The sequence below is a fragment of the Pyricularia pennisetigena genome, assembly GCF_004337985.1.
Source record: "Pyricularia pennisetigena strain Br36 chromosome 4 map unlocalized Pyricularia_pennisetigena_Br36_Scf_6, whole genome shotgun sequence".
NCBI classification, from domain to species: Eukaryota; Fungi; Ascomycota; class Sordariomycetes; order Magnaporthales; family Pyriculariaceae; genus Pyricularia; species Pyricularia pennisetigena.
The window spans coordinates 2,977,098-2,993,964 of record NW_021940918.1 but is presented as its reverse complement, the minus strand read 5'-3'; the positions used below and the strand labels follow the sequence as shown (position 1 = coordinate 2,993,964).

The 16,867-nt window shown below is 53.4% G+C and overlaps 6 protein-coding genes across 6 annotated transcripts; all 6 read right to left on the bottom strand.

Annotated features, from left to right (window-relative positions):
* Positions 1-55: 55 nt before the first annotated feature.
* PpBr36_06480 (uncharacterized protein) lies at positions 56-859 on the bottom strand (the record flags this gene model as incomplete). The annotated part of the gene is made up of 2 exons (XM_029893625.1): positions 56-675; positions 784-859. 2 exons carry the CDS (start codon positions 857-859, stop codon positions 56-58), a joined length of 696 nt encoding a protein of 231 aa, XP_029746096.1.
* Positions 860-1,688: 829 nt separating this feature from the next.
* Positions 1,689-3,492, bottom strand: PpBr36_06479 (uncharacterized protein; the record flags this gene model as incomplete). Its single annotated transcript, XM_029893624.1, has 3 exons — positions 1,689-2,151; positions 2,242-2,489; positions 2,575-3,492. The coding sequence occupies 3 exons, from the start codon at positions 3,490-3,492 to the stop codon at positions 1,689-1,691; spliced, it is 1,629 nt and encodes a 542-aa protein (XP_029745600.1).
* A 1,730-nt stretch (positions 3,493-5,222) lies between these two features.
* On the bottom strand, positions 5,223-5,730 carry PpBr36_06478 (uncharacterized protein; the record flags this gene model as incomplete). Its single annotated transcript, XM_029893623.1, has 2 exons — positions 5,223-5,479; positions 5,547-5,730. The coding sequence occupies 2 exons, from the start codon at positions 5,728-5,730 to the stop codon at positions 5,223-5,225; spliced, it is 441 nt and encodes a 146-aa protein (XP_029745716.1).
* Positions 5,731-6,364: 634 nt separating this feature from the next.
* On the bottom strand, positions 6,365-7,497 carry PpBr36_06477 (uncharacterized protein; the record flags this gene model as incomplete). Its single annotated transcript, XM_029893622.1, has 2 exons — positions 6,365-6,962; positions 7,046-7,497. 2 exons carry the CDS (start codon positions 7,495-7,497, stop codon positions 6,365-6,367), a joined length of 1,050 nt encoding a protein of 349 aa, XP_029746233.1.
* Positions 7,498-8,203: 706 nt separating this feature from the next.
* PpBr36_06476 (uncharacterized protein) lies at positions 8,204-11,301 on the bottom strand (the record flags this gene model as incomplete). Its single annotated transcript, XM_029893621.1, has 3 exons — positions 8,204-9,585; positions 9,687-10,608; positions 10,708-11,301. 3 exons carry the CDS (start codon positions 11,299-11,301, stop codon positions 8,204-8,206), a joined length of 2,898 nt encoding a protein of 965 aa, XP_029746234.1.
* A 1,331-nt stretch (positions 11,302-12,632) lies between these two features.
* On the bottom strand, positions 12,633-14,910 carry PpBr36_06475 (uncharacterized protein; the record flags this gene model as incomplete). The annotated part of the gene is made up of 7 exons (XM_029893620.1): positions 12,633-13,036; positions 13,136-13,448; positions 13,524-13,707; positions 13,793-13,974; positions 14,057-14,311; positions 14,400-14,706; positions 14,756-14,910. The coding sequence occupies 7 exons, from the start codon at positions 14,908-14,910 to the stop codon at positions 12,633-12,635; spliced, it is 1,800 nt and encodes a 599-aa protein (XP_029746231.1).
* Between the last annotated feature and the right edge of the window lie 1,957 nt (positions 14,911-16,867).

Sequence of the window (16,867 nt, the reverse complement as noted above, 5' to 3'; positions counted from 1 at the left end):
CCCTCCCCCTTCCCTCTCTCCCGAAAATTAAGCACTCTTCCTTCCGCCCGTCTCCTCACAGCCCCTTCTCGGCAATGACGTCCTTGATCAGGCGGATCAGGACGGGCGAGATCTTGGCGGCAATGATGGCATCGCCGGCGGCGTTAGGGTGGACCTGGTCCCTCAGGGCCGAGGTGGGGTATCCGGCGGCGACGTCGACGACGACGATGGGGGACTGGGACGTGTTCAGGCCCGCCGCCCAGCCGGGGATGGCGTTGTTGAGGGCCGTGATGGGCGCCTGCTTGAAGGGCAGGGGCAGGACCGTGTCGACCATGACCTTGACGCGCGGGTTCTTGGCCCGCAGCTGCTGCACGATGCCCGTGTAGGCGCCGAGGATCTCCGAGGTCTGCCGGTTGCCGAGGTTGACGTCGTTGGTGCCCAGCATGAAGTTGACCACGTCGGGCACGTTCTGGTTCAGCCAGCCCGGCAGGTTGTTGCGCACAATGTCGACCGCCTGGTAGCCCGAGTGGCCCTCGTGCCGCTTGTTCCAGTTGCCGTCGCGCGCCTGGCAGTTTTGCGGGTTCGTCGTCGACGACCCTACAAAGTCGGTCCGGGACGCCACGCCCGCGCTGACGAGGTTGTCCCATACCGTCGCCCGCCAGCAGGTGATCTCGGTGATGCTGTCACCGAGTGGCACTGAACACAAGAGAAAGGGTGGGAGTGGGCGAGTGCGTTAGAAAACAATGGTTGGGAGGTGCCAAAGTAGCTTGTTAAAGAAAGCCGATTGGAACAGAAAACACTTACTGAACTTGACCTTGGCTTGACCCAGTGTCGTGCCCACGAGGCAGGCCACGGCCGCGAGACCATACGTAAAGTGCATTGTCGACCTGTAGCTGATGCTGGATGCTGAGTATATGACAAACCAAGTAGGTACCTCGAGTAGGTAGTTTGCCTTGTTTTCAGGGGGGACTTGGTCGATGGGCCACTGAGACGAGTTCCAAGTCTCTATAGCACTCACAGGGTCGATGCTAGGACATTATATATATTTCCCATTCGATATGCAAACCCAATGACATAACAGACAAAAAAGATTTGCCCTCTGCTGGCCGGTGCTCGGACAAACGGATGCGGACAAAATCACCACCGTTGGGATAGGCTGGCTATATGCGGGTGACGGTGCCTGTCGAGCTTTTCCCCATTTTCCGCCAAATTATTTCTCGGCAGATGGTATATAGTAGAGCGGAGAAAAAAAAGAAGAAAAAAAAAATTAAGAACGTGGCTTGCCTACATGGCCTTCTCCGCGCGTATATCGGTTCCATATCCTCCGCATCTTGATTGTGGACAAGCTTCCTGTGGATCGTCGCAGGGATTCTCCATGTGGCCGGTTATATCCGCCTAGTGTGAGAATTCTCCAGATTGCATCTCAATCATGCCGCGAGGGTTCGAGATGCGACTCGTCGGTTTCCACCAATAGGCTGCCATCCACCGCGGAGTGGTCTTGATCTGCCGTGAGTAGCCCAGGAGATGGCAACCGCTGCAGCTCGAGTCGAATTTCTAGTCTGGAAATTTCAGACACGTATTCAGGCGCGTGCCATGTTCAGAACAGAACAGAAGAAAAAAAAAAAAAAAGCAGCCAATGCCGTTTAGCCTCGATATTCTAGACTAGTATTAGGTCTAACGTATTACAGAACAAGTTTCATTCGCTTCACTCAAGAACTCTTTCCGCTCTTGGGAAACTCAGAGACCCATTTTTTGATGATTTCGCGCGCCTGGCTATGGACCTTGCGCGTGCCCTCGTTTGCGTCTCCGTTGCTCATCAACATGTCGCCGCAGTGTACTCCGCCCGGGATAACAAGAACAGGTGCCTTCTCGGTCGACTGAAGAGGCCCCCCGGGGCGGGAGGGTGCCGACACGGTGGCATGCAGCCATGGGTCAAATTGACCATTGACCCAGAGAACTCGAGTCGTGTTGGTGTGATCCCATCCACCGGTGAATTTGTTTACATCGGTGACGTCCTTGCCGAGGGCTATGCCGAACGTGTAGACGCCACCGCCTTCACGTGGCTCGTCAGGGAACCACAATTTACACTGGCGTTCGTAGTATGTATCTCGTACGAAACGCGACGCAATGGTCTTTTCGCCTTCGGGAGCGCCGGTTTGCCAAAACTTGAAGCTGAAGGGTGGGCGGGCTCGTGTCAGTACAAAACAAGACCAAGACGAGGCGGCATTGTTTGTGATCGGAACCACTGCTGTCGTCACTTACGGTTCGTTACAAAGAAGCCAATTCCATTGCCGGTTCCCCAAGTTTAATACAGTATAGTCGCGGAAGAGGGGGTTGGAGAAGTTGTGGCTGTCCAGGCAGCTCAGGTCACCCTTGGCAAATCCCAAGGCGTCGCAGGCGGTTGGAACGTATTCCTTCTTGGTCCAATTTTGGTAACCAATCAAGGCCTTCTCGAGGCCAACACCATCAGCCGATGGGGGCACTCTGGTCGTTGCGCTGGGTGGTACATTCTAGAGGACAAAGTCAGCAACTATTGCAAGAATAGTTTTCCTTGCAATATCCCCATGAAGCTGGCAGCCCGATGGGCGAACATACCTCGATGTAGTCACAGAACTGATAAAAGCCCGAGTAGCCGGCGCTGAAACTAACTGACTGCCACAGGTACGGGCCGTTCGCCAGTGCTCCGCCAAAGTCATCATTCTCGAGAAAGCCGAGACCAAACGCTGTCTTCAGGGCAGACTTGTCGTCGTCTGATCCAGTCTTGAGTACTTTGTCGACGTGCTCGATCACCCGAGAGACGTCGGCGCTGCAATTCTTGGGCATGCCTTCAATGATTGGAGTGAAGTACCGCCAGAAATTACCGACGTCCTGGACCACTGCGCTTGACGCATGGTAGGCCCAGAAAGTTCCAGGGGCGACGCTATCTACCCATCCGGCGAGGGCACCAGCATAAGAACCGCCAACAAAGACCCAGGGCGCCTTGGGGGCGTTGGTCGCTCCGCTGGTGTCAAAGGGCAGCTTCGCCTGGCGGGCAAAGCGAGTTGTGTCCGAGATGGAGTTGTTGAGAGTCAGGTACTGCATGTTCTTGGTGCTGAGGTTTGCAAAAGGTGACGATTCTCCCCAGTAGCGGTGCTCGAGAATGACGATGGCGCCGCCGACGGCCTGCGCATACACGCCGGAGATGGTATAGTTGGTCAGGTAGCCAGTATAGATATCGGCCCTTGACTCTCCCGGGCTGAAGAAGATCACGGGAGAGCCTGGACCCTTGTAGAACTCATCGCTCCACCAGTACTTCTGCCGGAACGTGCCCAATGAAGGGTTGCTGTGGTCAATGTACTGATCAAAGAACCCGCTCCCGGTCTTCCGCTTGCTAAGTTGCTTGCGGTCGATTCCCAAGACATCCTCGATTGCCAAGGGCGGGGGCAAAGGTGGCTCCAACAAGTTGCCGATGCGTGCTGCAAAAGCCGGAGCCCCGGACAAGGCCAGGAGAAGGAGGGAAGAAAGGAACAGCATGATGTGAAGCGTGGCAAGCGAGGCCCGGGACGGATGCTGGGATCGGCCGGAGAACAGGAACAAGACATGGCCAAAAGGGCACGGCTTGTTATATAACCCTCCATGGCTGCATAGTCTGAGTGCTTTGTCGGATGGGCCGCAACAACACGAGTAAACATTTCGCAGCGAGATACGAGACAAGCTATCTCCATGCAGGGCTATTATCTCCATTGAACCCCATGAAAGTGGATGCTACTCAAAGGAGTACCCCTGCAGTGACAAGGTACTGACTGTACTGTACAGTCTTGGGGTTCCATGGGCCCTGGGTCTGGTCCATAAAACTACTTGCCGCATTAGGCATGGCATGAAAATCTCTCCATCACAAACAAATCACTGAAGAGGAAGCTTACAGCCTTGAGGGGTCACGGATAGGCCAAGTTCACGCCACCGTGGACTTGCCTCCTGGATGCTGGACGACACACCATCAGGAGGAGGTGCTGGTAGTGCACATGCAATGCACGGGCATCATGGCGGCGACTGTTGCCGTAGATGGTTGTGCAGTCCAAGATAACGAGCCATTTGGCAGTGGCCGACCCGACGCATGCGAATGCGCTACGAGTCGAGGTGGTGCTTGTGGAGGTCTGTACGGCATGCGACGCTTGACTAATAAGAGGTTGAAAAACCCAGAATCAGTGACCTACCTGTGGGTTGAACTTCGCGGACCCCCCCTTGTCAGATCCACAAGTAGTTTTGCAAAAACACGGAAACATCGCGAAACAAAGGCCGCGCGGAAACGACTCGTAGGAGCAGAGCAGAGTAGGCCAGGTTGCCCTCACGTGTCAAAAAAAAAAAAAAAAGTTGGCCTATACCAAGTTATCTGAAATTATCGCTATTCGCTCCTTGGTTTAGACACAGTCGGCAGGTTCGTTTGGATTTCTTGATACATTTTCATTCCGACTGGCGACGTTGTTGAATGAACGAAGACTTGTTTGAAACTGATCTTGTGACTCGCGGGCAAAATGAAAAACCCCCCCCCCCCCCCTCCGCCCCTTGTGCTGCTTCCTACTAAACGGTGGGGTTACCAAATAAAATAAGTGGTGGTGGCTTCATGACGAGTGGCAATGGTGGTGGTCCTGCAGTTCTTGGCACTCCGGCAGAGACCTTCCAGATTCGGGCTTGGTCCCCCCGCATGATTGATAGATAAATGGGCGATGTCTGCCAGTTAAATGGATGCAGATTGGGGAAACCGTTACTTGTATAGAATTACAATTCATCTTAGGTTTTTGATCGTTTAACTTCCCGCCTGCCAGCCGATTTCGTAGGAAGCTTGTGCGCCAAAGTAGTTGGGCTGGCGGTTTGCTTGAGTAGCTAGCTACATTTTGACCAATTCCAAAAATCAGGTACCTGACAAGGGGTGTCCGCGAAGCTCAACCCACAAGTGATTCCATCCTCATTCAACCGATAGTTGCTGGGGGTTCGGACCAAATCTCAAAATCCGAAATTTAATTGCAAAAGGGGTTGATGTGCGGGACCGGACTTTGTTCGGAAACAAGTCGTCGCAAGCATTTGTCCAATATTGCGGCAAAGTGACTGATGAGGTGGCCCTTTGGAAAGTAGATGGCATATTCGTAAATTTATCTTACACGCCAAACAAAAATTAAACTGACTCGTTGCAATCCGTGAAACGCCATACGTGAAAATAATAAAAAAAAACACACCACCTTGCCCTGCAGAGCATCATTCAAGCCCAATTACATGTTGCGCTTGACCTCCTCTGCCTTCCCTTGAGCCTGACCCTGAACCTCAGCAGCCTTGCCCTTGGCCTGGCCGGCCATTTCGCTCGCCTTTCCTTGGGCCTGGCCGGCCATCTCGCTCGCCTTTCCTTGGGCCTGTCCCGCCATCTGGCTAGCCTTTCCCTGGGCCTCTCCGGCAAGCTCGCTGGCCTTCTTTGCAGCGTCGCTAGAGGTCATGTCTTCGGTGACCTCCTTGGCCTTCTGACCAACGTTGGCTGCGTGTCGTCATTTATATCAGTAAGAGCCGCAAAAGAAGACGAGACCAGAGTCAAAAGGACTTACCAGCGACGTTGATTCCGTCGACGAGCTTGTCGCTCACGACACGGTCGACCTTCTTAAGGCCATCCTTGACGGACTCTGTGGGGGTCTTGTTGAGGATCGAGCCGGTGGTGAATGATGCCCTTGGCACAGTCGAGACGGCAGCTGTGCGGGAAGCAAGAGCGACACGGCGAACGGCGAAAGACATTGTGAATGGATGAAGGATTGCAGTTGCTGTAAGTGTATTCGTGTAGGAAGCTAGGCTTGCTTTCGAAAATGGATTTCTTTCGTGCTGGTAAAAGTGCTTTTGATGAAACGAGAAGCAGGATTTGAGGTCTAAGATGAATGGGAAAAAAAAATCTTGAACGCACAATTGCAGTTGAAATTTACAGCTCTTGCCCGTGATAAATACTCTCTTGGTGGCTCAAAGGCTTGAGGCGTTGATCTCGAATGATGTTAATCATGATGTCATCTGGAAAGCTCATGTGGGGCCAATTGGAGCTTCGTGAGCCGGCCGTGGGCGGCTTTGGTCGCGCACCCCGGGCTAGCCGTAGCATTTAGTGACGTACCAATAGATGATCCTGCGCTGAGGTGACACATCAATGCCGTAAGCTGTCAAGTTTTCTCTGGTACATATGCGCAGCCCGTCAAGGCCGCCGTTCAAAAGTGGCCCCAGATTTAGGCTTTTTGAGGCTCTCAGACCAGGCCGATCTGGGTCTGGTCTCAGCCCAAGCTCTCGATTCGATGTCTAAACCAGTTTGAACCAACAGCCTGCATTTCGCAGCGTCACAAGTTTTGAACCGGGTCGAAAATCACTTGAGATTGCTTTGCTACGCGCTAGATTACCTCCCCTTGAACACAGGCTTTCTCTTCTCCGCAAACGCCTTGAGCGCCTCGTTCCGGTCCTCGGTCCCGATCACCCTCTCGTACATTTTGTTCTCAGTCTCCTGGGACGGCGCCTGCACAGCCTGCAGGGCGGCCCTGATACCGATCGGTCCGCCCTCGCAGATCTGCGAGGCAAGGCGCACGGCCTCGGTCAGCGCAGCCTCGCGCGCGGCACCGAGCAGCGCCGCCTCCTTGTCCTGGGTGTCAGCGGCCTCCTGCTCGTCGGGCGGGAGCACCTCGACCAATCGGTCGGCCAGGCCAAGGAAGTAGGCTTCGGGGCCCGACACGACGCGGCCCGTCACGATCATGTCGCGGGCGCGACCGACGCCGATCAGGCGGGGAAGCCTGTGAGTGCCGCCCGCTCCGGGGATGATGCCGAGGCGAGTCTCGGGCAGCGACACGACGGCATTGGAGGTCAGGACTCGGAAGTGCGTGCACAGGGCAAGTTCGAGCCCTCCTCCAAGGGCGCGGGATGATATGGCGGAGATGGTGGGAATCGGTAGGGCGTCAAGGGCGGCAAATGTAGAGCGTAGATTGGCGAGGAACTCGTTAGTTCTAGACATGAGCGAGATTGGCACGTTTAGCATTTCATCCCATTAGAAATCGACCAAAGTTATAAAAGCTTGTGCGAAACTTACTCCTCTTGCGTGAATCCCCTCCGCTCCTTGAGGTCAGCTCCAGCGCAGAAGCTGCTCTCCACTGCACTGGCGAGCACCAGAGCACGCGTGGGGCCTTTCTCGCTGTCGCCTGCTATCCCTCCGAACCTCTTGTTCCACGACGGCGTCGGGATCTCCTCGCCTGTTTGCGCATCATATTGCCGGGCAATCGAGTCAACCTCTTCTCGCAGCGATGCCAGAAGCGCTCGAGAGATGGCGTTACGTGCTTTTGGCCGATTCAACTCGAGGACTCGAATGTGGCCGCTGCTGGGCGCGGGGAGGTCCGTCACGCGAATAAGGGGCTCCTCGGGTTGCTCGGTGGAGTAGTAGCGAACAGTGCCGACGGCAAAGGCGCGAGTAGGACGGGCCAATTGACCTAATGGGCGTATGGCTACTCCTGGGGCGCATGAGAGTATCCTCGAGACTGGCGGCATTTTTTTGTCGTTTGATGGTATCACGGATGATTTGGTATGTATTGGATTTGTGATGAGCTCGGATAGCTCAATTGCTCGGTTGCGGCGGATTGGCGCTGGCTTTTGGTGGGATGCACTATAGCGAATTGCGGTTAGGCACGGCACATCTCGGACTACAGTAGGCTTAGAGTGGGGCTATTATACTCTGGAACTGTCCCAGAACCTAACCAGATAGTCGCTCTAATGCTGCGATAAACCTTACCTGCTCTTCAACTCTTGAACAAACGAACGTGATGTCGCTAATTTGCGAAAATTACGAGGAAAACATTGAAAACGAGGAATTGTTAATGATCGCCACTTTTTTTTTTTTTTTTTTTTTCTCGTGTGTTTACTACCGCTCCGGCCCTTGTATCTTTTGGTGCTGGGAACCAGAGACGCTTGTTGGCTGCAACACGCAGTCCTCGAAGTGGAGAACCTATTGCATAGGGATTCTTACCTTCAACGTCACAATTTACTTCCATAGGCCGTGAAGACTGTCAGCGTGCATAAAACCAAAAACAAAAGAAGCAGGTAGTTCACAACAGAAACACTGAAAATCATAATCTCGGGTTATCCTGAAAACAATCTATGGCTGTCTTTATCAGTTCCCCCTTTCATCAATCGTAACAAAATCCACAAAGAACACTTCCTACTGGCTACCCCATCCCCAACCGCCCCCTCCTTTTTTTCAGGAAAACCTCATCGGGTACCGGTCCGCGGTCGGCCCAAAGAAGCCAACGTCGGGCAGCGGCAGCAAGGTAGCGTTTTGGTTGTAAGCGCGGTAGTCGACGCCGGCCGTGGTGACGGTGTTGCCCCACCACGACAGCTCGGTCCTGGTCATGGCGAGCCCAAAGGTCTGGATGGTGGCGCTCACGGCGATGCCGACGCCGAAGCCGGCCTCGAGCAGGTAGTTGTACTTTTCCCACCAGGGACCGTAGCGGCGCTTGACGTGGTACATGAAGAAGAAGCTGAGGTAGATGCCGACGGTCGCGTACGACAGGTTGTTGCCGCCGGTCCAGTTGAGCGCGCCGGCCCAGGCCACGGCCGGGTCGAACCAGTACAGGCGCGAGGCCGGGCCCAACACCCACCTGTCGAGCGAGTGGAGGAGGCGGCGGTGGCGCTCGGCCGAGGACCGCGACCGCAGCCACGAGCGCAGCCGGCCGCCGAACCGCCTCCCCACGCCCCAGGCGATGCCGACCACGGCGCCGATCAGGAAGCAGTAGGGGAGGACGGGGTACAGCTCAAACATGTTGCGGACGCCAAAGGCGCCGTAGACGATGGACGACGCGTAGACGAGCACGGCGTTGGTGCAGACAAAGTGCTGCGCGTTGTCCCAGCGGCACAGGGTCCCGTCGTTGTAGTTGAGCACCATCCAGTCCAGCATGCCGACGAAGATGAAGCAGTTGACGAGGACGGCTATCATCTGCGCGCGGAACACGGCCCGCGGCGGCACCTTGGCGTAGTGGCCCATCTTCTGGTCCGAGATGTAGTCGTGGGCCTGCGCGTCAAAGTTCTGCCCAAAGGCCACCACCAGGATGAGAGCCTCGGGGTTCCCGACGAACCAGATGCCGCCGAGGAGCTGGAAGAGCACGTTGAAGCCCATGGTCACGTTCGCCGACGCCATGATCAGCACCGAGGGCACCAGCATGATGGCGCTGATGCCCACCACGGCGAACAGCGACCACACCGGCAGCGCCACGGGCCAGACCTGGAGGGCGGTGATGCCCAGGGCCAGCGAGGTCACGAGCACTGCGAGGAACCACCAGTCGGGCACCTCGGGGTACACGCTCATGAGCCGCGTGTGCGGGTCGTCGTACGACTCGTAGATGGATCTGCCGTGTCGGATGCCGTTCCACATGTCGATGGCGGATCTTTTGATCGAGTCCCAGTACTGTATGGTGACGCTGAAGAGGGTCATGGGATACCATGCAAACCAGGCTCCTTGGCCAAAGACGTTGGCGCCCGAGAAGAAAGGTGGGCCACAGTCCCGGTACTTGTCCAGATTGATCGAAGTGCGGTCGTCGTTGAGTATTCTTGTGACGTTGTACTTGACGCCGGTGTTGTCAAAGGCTGTGATGGAAGGGGGGCCAGTCAGCCGTCAGTGGGACAGAGGGGGGAAGTCGTAACAAAACATGGAATGTAAAAATCAGAGAGAGAGAGAGACGGCATACCCTCGTTGCTGTTGATGGGCATATACGCAGACCAGTACATGTTCCCCCAATACATGCCGATGATGATCAGGCCCGAGAGGACCCGCATCGAGTACTGCTGTATGGCGGAGAACCAGGGCGTGACCAGCACGGAGCTCCCCGCGACGTTGTAGTCAAACGTCGGCAGCGGGTTGAAGCCCATGCCTCCCCAGAAGCCCGTGATCATGCCCAGCGTGAAGTTCTCGGGCGCGATCCAAGTCATCCAGTTGAAGGACCTGACGGCCTTGAAGAGGTAGTTTGGGATCCAAAAGTAGAAAAACATGAGCGCGAACGCCGTCAGGAAGAAGCGGTACCTCGACGCCCGCCACCCGTTGACGACCTCGCCCTTGTTCTTCTCGGGCAGGACCAGCGCCCGGTTCAACGCGAGCGCCGGGAAGACCTTGGGGAATACGGCCGTCACCGGGTACACGACGAAGCGGCGGAGGAGCCCCGCGAAGCCCAGGCCGAAGAACTGCGTGGCCAGCGCCAGCACGATCTCGTACGAGAAGGTGACCCACGTGTTTCCGAGATACTGCGGCATCCGCTGGACCAGGTAGACGTAGTACACGTTGCCGACGTTGTTGGCGATGGTGAACATGATGGTGGCCAGCACCTGCTCCTTGTAGGTCCAGGGCCCTGGGTTGAGCGTGTACCTGGTCCCCTTGAAGGTGAAGCCTCGGTCCGGCAGGACCTTTGCCACAAACTTCCCACAGGGCGCGAGCAGGAGCTGCATCACCTGGGCTTTGATCTCGATGCTGGGCTGACGTGGGGAGAAGAAGGTGTTGATGGCTGTGCAGCCGGCGGTGAAGATGAGGCCTAGAAGATACGCCCTGAGCGTTTCGCAGGGTGTGTTTGGGTCGTCTCCTGGCATGGTCACGGAGCGGACCTCGGGGTAGGGCGAGTGCTATTCCGAGTGTCAGTGTTTGGATGCCCGATTACAGCGTAGTGCAGCATGCATATATATATATATATATATATATATATACATATCGGGATGGCTAACATGGTAAATTATAGCCGCCTCAGTCTTTACGTCAAAATCATAGTCTGCCGGATCAAGCCCCGAAGCCTTTTGCCCCTGGACCAACAGCTTGATCTTTGCCATGGTTGCACTGGGAAAGTTTGGATCGATGCTGTGAAAGTCGATGGCCCTGACGAGAATCTCCAAGGCCTGCTCCTCCGACATTAGCGCGATCTTGTCGAGGATGTACACGACGTCGGCCGATGGCGCGAGGTTCTCCTCCTCGGCCTTGCGCCCATAATACGCCTCTACCTTGGCGCGCATCTCTGGAGTGATGCCCACGGCCCCGTCGCCCATCTTTTCGACAATCTCCTCGATTTCGTCTCGCTGCGGCGACTCCACTGCGGTCGGCGCTGCTGCTGCGATCTCTTCAAAGGCGGCTGGCTCATCTCGCGTGGCCGACGGAGACATTGCTGCAGTGTTATCGGTCAAGGTTCTGGTCGTCTGCACAGTCGCATGCTTCTCTTTGGTATCCGAGTCTACCCTGGAGCCCGAGGGAGACAGAATAGAGTCGGAAGATGACAGGTCGGGCATCTCAGGAGGCTTGGCCTCGCTGGCCTTGTCTGACCTGGCCATTTATTTTGGAAAAAAATATGTCTAGTATTCCCCCCGAGTCTCAGGTTATAAGGACCTGGAGTCTGCCAACCCTATACACCCGTCAAAGACCTGAGATAGTATAGATTCTCCGGGGCGCGGGAAGAGAGCAACTTGACTAAAAAGCTGCTTGACCAAAGGGTTTTGTGGCTAACCACCCAATTATAAATAAACTCTACAGTCCTGTTTGCCCTTCGGTTTCTTGACTGCCCGGACAATGCGGGGATAGCCTCACATCGTATTTGATCGGCACAAGATTGGCTCCCTTGAGCGTGACAATCATGGCAACATGGTTTCCCCAAACCCTCAAGGCCAACTGCGGAGAGGTAAAGCGATACATGTGCAAAAGGTCTCCAGTGAGCTCTCGGCATATGTGCGGGGTTGGGCAGAAGGACGAATGGGGTTCTCTTTGGGAGAAGCCCAAGGATTTATCCAAAAATTGATCGTCAATTTTTTTTTTTTTTTTTTTGGTTCGCTGTGGCGTCTGCAGATGTAACGTCCCATCCTACAAAGCAGTTCCCTTTGGTATACGTACCGGTAGCCCTAGATCGACGAGATAAGAAAGACCTTGAAGGGCGACCGACCAGCGGACAGCAACCATGATGGTAGCGACAGGGTAATGCAGGTGTGAGTGGCAGACATAATACAGCAAAATGGTAGGGGATTGCATACCTAGGTAGGTAGATATCAATCGGCCCCATTGACACAGATATTGGCATCTTGTGTCCAGCCAACCCCGCCGGTCAACGTCCTTCATGTGCAATCCAACTGCATAACGAGTAGCAATGCCATTCTTATCCGATAGGTATTCTTGCCAGGATATTCCGTTAGGACAAACAAACATGTTCATTGTGGGAACACGGCAGGTACAAACCCTAAGAGAAACAAATGTAGAAGAGTCCCGTACTGGACAAACGGTGTGTTGGTCCTTAACACGGCACCAAATCCTCAGCTGACCTCAAGGAAACGGCTCAACAGAATCGACATACACCTGGCAAAATCCAGATTTCAGAAGGAAAGCAACAAGGTGGGCAAAACCATGGAATCGCAGATGGCACGCGTCAGCTTGGGCAGCAGATGACAAATCATAAACATTAAAATATGGTAGATTTAGAAAGAGGATTGTTTCCAGCAGTAAGATAACAAACACATAAACAACTCGGGGTATAGGGAGCAAGCAAATCCAACCATGAACTACCGACTTGTCCAAAACAGCAAACAGAAAAAGCATTAACGAGTACGCTGGAGGCTGAAGAGAAAAGAATCATAAAAAAAATCAAAGAACCAATCGCATTCTCAGTCAACCCGAGCACCTACGTTTGCGCGGTGTTGCTCACTGGAGGAACCACCCGCCCGTTGACGACGTGCATACACCCAGGCAGCATCGCAGCCTGCTCCTTGCTGACCATCACCCAGTTGCCGCTCATGTCCTGGGCGTAGAACCCGTCCGCGATCGCGACCTGCTCGACCGGCGGGGCCGCCTGAGGCGTCGCCATGGGGCTCGAGTAGGCCGTGTCGTATGCAGCCGTGGCTCTCGAGCTTATCACGGGTACCATCTTGTAGCCGCCGGCCTCGAAATCAGGCTGGTCGTTGTTTGCCGTTGTTTCATCGCCGGGGTGGTAGTCCATGTTTCCAGGCTGGAAGTTCGTAGGCTTGCGTTCGACCGTGAGCTGCAGGTTGGGAGGCATGTGGCTCTGAAGGCTGTCCTCCAAGCCCCCTGATTTTTTTCAAGAGATTTTGAGTGTCAGTAGGTGGACTTGCGTCTTGTATCTAAAGAAAAACACGGAGAATGATTCAATGATTGAGTGGGACTTACAAATGAGAATGTAGACAAACTCGACGACGGTCGGGGCCCAGAGAAAGAGGGAGAGGATTTGGCCAAACCCCCATTGCGACTCTTCTCCCAACTTCCCCGAGTTGTTCCTAATCTTTTGTCGGTACCATTGGAGAAAGAGAAGCGACGCCCACATGAGCACCAAAGCCACATAAGCAGGAATCAGATGCCAGACCTTCCGGAGTCTTTGCAGGGTTGGGCTGTCTCGGAGGCGCGGAACGGCGAAGCCCTTGAAGACAAACATGGTGGCGACAAACCATATCAAAGGTAGCCCAATCACCATAAACTGAAGTGCCTATGGTGGTTTTTCGTGTTAGCTTTGCAACAGGACCAACAAGTGGCCACGGAGAAGGATGCATAGCCAACTCACCTTCACAATGTTCCAGTAAATTTTCCCTCCACGCTGGTCGCACACATAAGTGGCTTCGTATTCTTGGCGGTCCAATGGCGTCATGCTTTTGAGATCGATTTTGCGATCGTCATAGTCGATCTCTCCTCTGGGAGAGAGAAAGAGCTCAATGGTGATGAGAACCCAGATGAGCAACAGCACCGCCCTGTCAGTCAAAGAGTAGATATCTAGTTAGCCATATCTCGGCAACGGGCGTTTACAAGTCCCTATGAAACAGTCTACTCCCTTACCTTCGAAGCCATTTCTTGTGGTTGGCCCCTTGGCCCTGTTCAGGCGCTCGCATGAAGCAGTATCCTACCAAGATGGGAAAGATACTGAACACGCAGCTGGCCATTGACAATGACATGTCGTATATGCTGGCTGTGCCGAAAAACGATTCTCTCTCGTCGAGTGGTAGGTTGTTCTCGCCGATCTGGTCATACCAGTGTATTAGTCACTGGCATATTTGAGTTGGGTGAAAAAAAAAAAAAAAGAAACACCTGAAGGCGACTGACCTTGTCAACTGCAATATATATGCCGGCGGCCAGCATCGATACGCAGAGCATCATGGCAGCGGTGATGTATCCAAAGAAGCTGCCGTGAAACGCCTCAAGCACGCGTTTGGAAGCCTTGTGGCCAAAGGTGGCAGCCCTCGTAGGCATCCCTTGTCTCGAGACATGCCGCCTCCTTGCTTGCTTGTATCTCTCGATGCTGAACGCTATCAAGTAGGCGGTTGCGAAGCCTGCGCCGATGTAGTACGAAATCATAATCTAACCATCCGGGGACGATTGTGGATGAGTCTATGTATATTCTTTGAATACGAGTAGTGACTCTGGACAAGAAAAAACAACAACTCACGCCTATGCCTGTCATGTCGGCATTGCCGAGAAAACCGATAGCTGTGCAATACTCGGTTGTGCACTTGTCAAAGGGTTCAAAAATCGTATGGCGCAAAAAGTCTTCGTTGACCACCAAAGTGCCGTTTGCATTTATCCTTTGCAAGTTTGCATAGAACCATGAATTCAGCTCGGCGTCGACATTTACCTCAGCCACCGTCTTACCACGGAGGCTTCCCTCTGGGAGTTTGAAGTTATCGGGCAGGGCCATGCCGACAAAGACGGGGGTCAGTTGGAGGTTGGGTCCCAAGACTGCTTTCTTGTCGCTCCTGCAATTTTTGGTCCCAAGGTTTAGCCGGGAATCATCAGTATTTTAACACGGGGATCACGAACCGGTATGTAGTGATGTAGGCGGTCAGCCAGGCACCATATATTGTGCAGTTTTTGCTGAAGTCCATATCCTGCCATCTTGGGTAGCTTTGCAGTATGTAATCCGTTGTAGAGTTGAACTTGGCTAGTGCGGAAGCCGCCATGGTGAGAAGGGCTGGTGATGGTCAAGGAGCAGCTGAAGACACTGAATGATAAACCGCCCAAGATTTAGCAGTCTCGTCTGTGGATTTTGGTCGGGCAAAATGCCAAAGCCTCGGTTTGGATGCCAAACTTGAATGAAGCACAGTAATCAAATACAAACAAAGGGTTGTTGTTTGCCTTATGTAGCACTGCTTCCTTCGAAGCGCTGGGCGGCTGGGACCCTGGACTTGACCGCAGCCTGGCCTAGTGCCCTTGCCGTTCTCGGGAGCTGGCTGCAGGGGTAGTATGCACCTTATTGAAATAAGTGAACCATGGGCTTAGAACACCAAAGCCAACCCCATCACCAACACTCGACAGCCTTGCCTATACTTTTTTCGACACCCATTTCTGACACTGGTTTATTCCATGCGAAAGCCATGAACGACAGCACAGATGTAAAGCAGGAATTACTATCTGCGACTTTCATAAACACTCACGCTAGCGAAACAGCTCGCCGGCCGAATTGGATCAAGACAGGACGCCCTTTTCAGGAGTCTTTTTTTTTTTTTTTTTTTTTTTTTTTTTTTTTTTTTTTTTTTTTGGTGCTGACTGTACACAAGGAGCGGCTCTGCAGAAGAGGCGGATGAGACCCCCGCCTTGGATCATCACCACCACTCTGTACTGGAGCTGACAAGCAGGTGGGCAGGCTATGCTAGATAATCTTGGCAAGAATGGGTCTCTTGTGGGCTGTGAAGTAAGAAAACACACTCAACGGTGAAGAGTACCCAATCCTGCGCTATGCCGGCAAAGAAATTCCGACAAAGCCAATCCAGACGAGGTGATGTGCAAGTGTGACAACATTTTCTGGCCCCCAATGAAGAAACTCGATCCTCGCATATCTCGAGGGAAATTACAAGCAATGTGTCGACCCTGTGGCGGGGGGTGAGGATCGGCTGAGAAAAAAAAAAGGGGTGGATGACTGGTCAGAACGTAGCGAACGACAGAACGAAAATCAAGCATTCTGGACACCCAGCGTGGTTATAATAGCATGCATGCAGCAGCTGAACTGCAAGTGACAGGTGGACAAGAAAACAGGGACGGAGGTGGTGTAGCCTAAAATAAGTGGATCCGGGCTTCCTTACGATTTATCTTGATTAGTTTAATTAAAGCATTTATTTACGCGCTTGTATGTATTTGGCTGGTTGCATGCATATTATATGTACTCTAATTATTTAGCTAGTATTAACTTGCTACATAACCCACATTTCAACTTGTGTATTTCTTTAAAAATATTTTGCAAGAGAACAAAAAAAAAAAAAAAAAAGAAAAAAGAAAGGAGCCCACGAGAAGATATGGTATTGCTCGCCCCAGGCGGGGGTCGAACCCGCAGCCTTCGGATTAAAAGTCCGACGCTCTAGCCAATTGAGCTACCAGGGCTGTGTGGAGACTGGACTCGATTCTACCAATCATGACCGCCAGTTCCTTCCGCAACGCAGCGGCCCACGTTTCGGGCTGAACTCCCGCGTGCATTCTACGGCTGTGTTTAGTGTGTTTGGGCTGTGCCACGTTGGGGCCCATCCGCGCGGGCCAGATTTATTGCAGCCTGCCCATCCCACAAATAAATCTCGGAAAGAACCGCATATGAAAAGAAAAACTGACGGGTGTTGGACGTGACTAAATTAGACTCTGGTGGGAATGACATGGGAATTTTTACCAGTTTCTAGGCCGTGGCTCGAAATTTTTATCAACAAGGGAGACAGGCGCAAAATTTGACCAACGGTTCGCAAGGTCTGGCCTTATAACGACAAGATATTGATCCAGATTGATCCTCTTGGCCGCCGACACTGGACCCATTACGATAACGGTGCCGACCACATCCATAACAAACAATTGGACGGATGTAATCCCTGTCGCAACCCCCAAATTTGGAGGTTTCGCTTGTGCTACAGTAAGCAGTAAACCAAACTCACAGCCCTCACC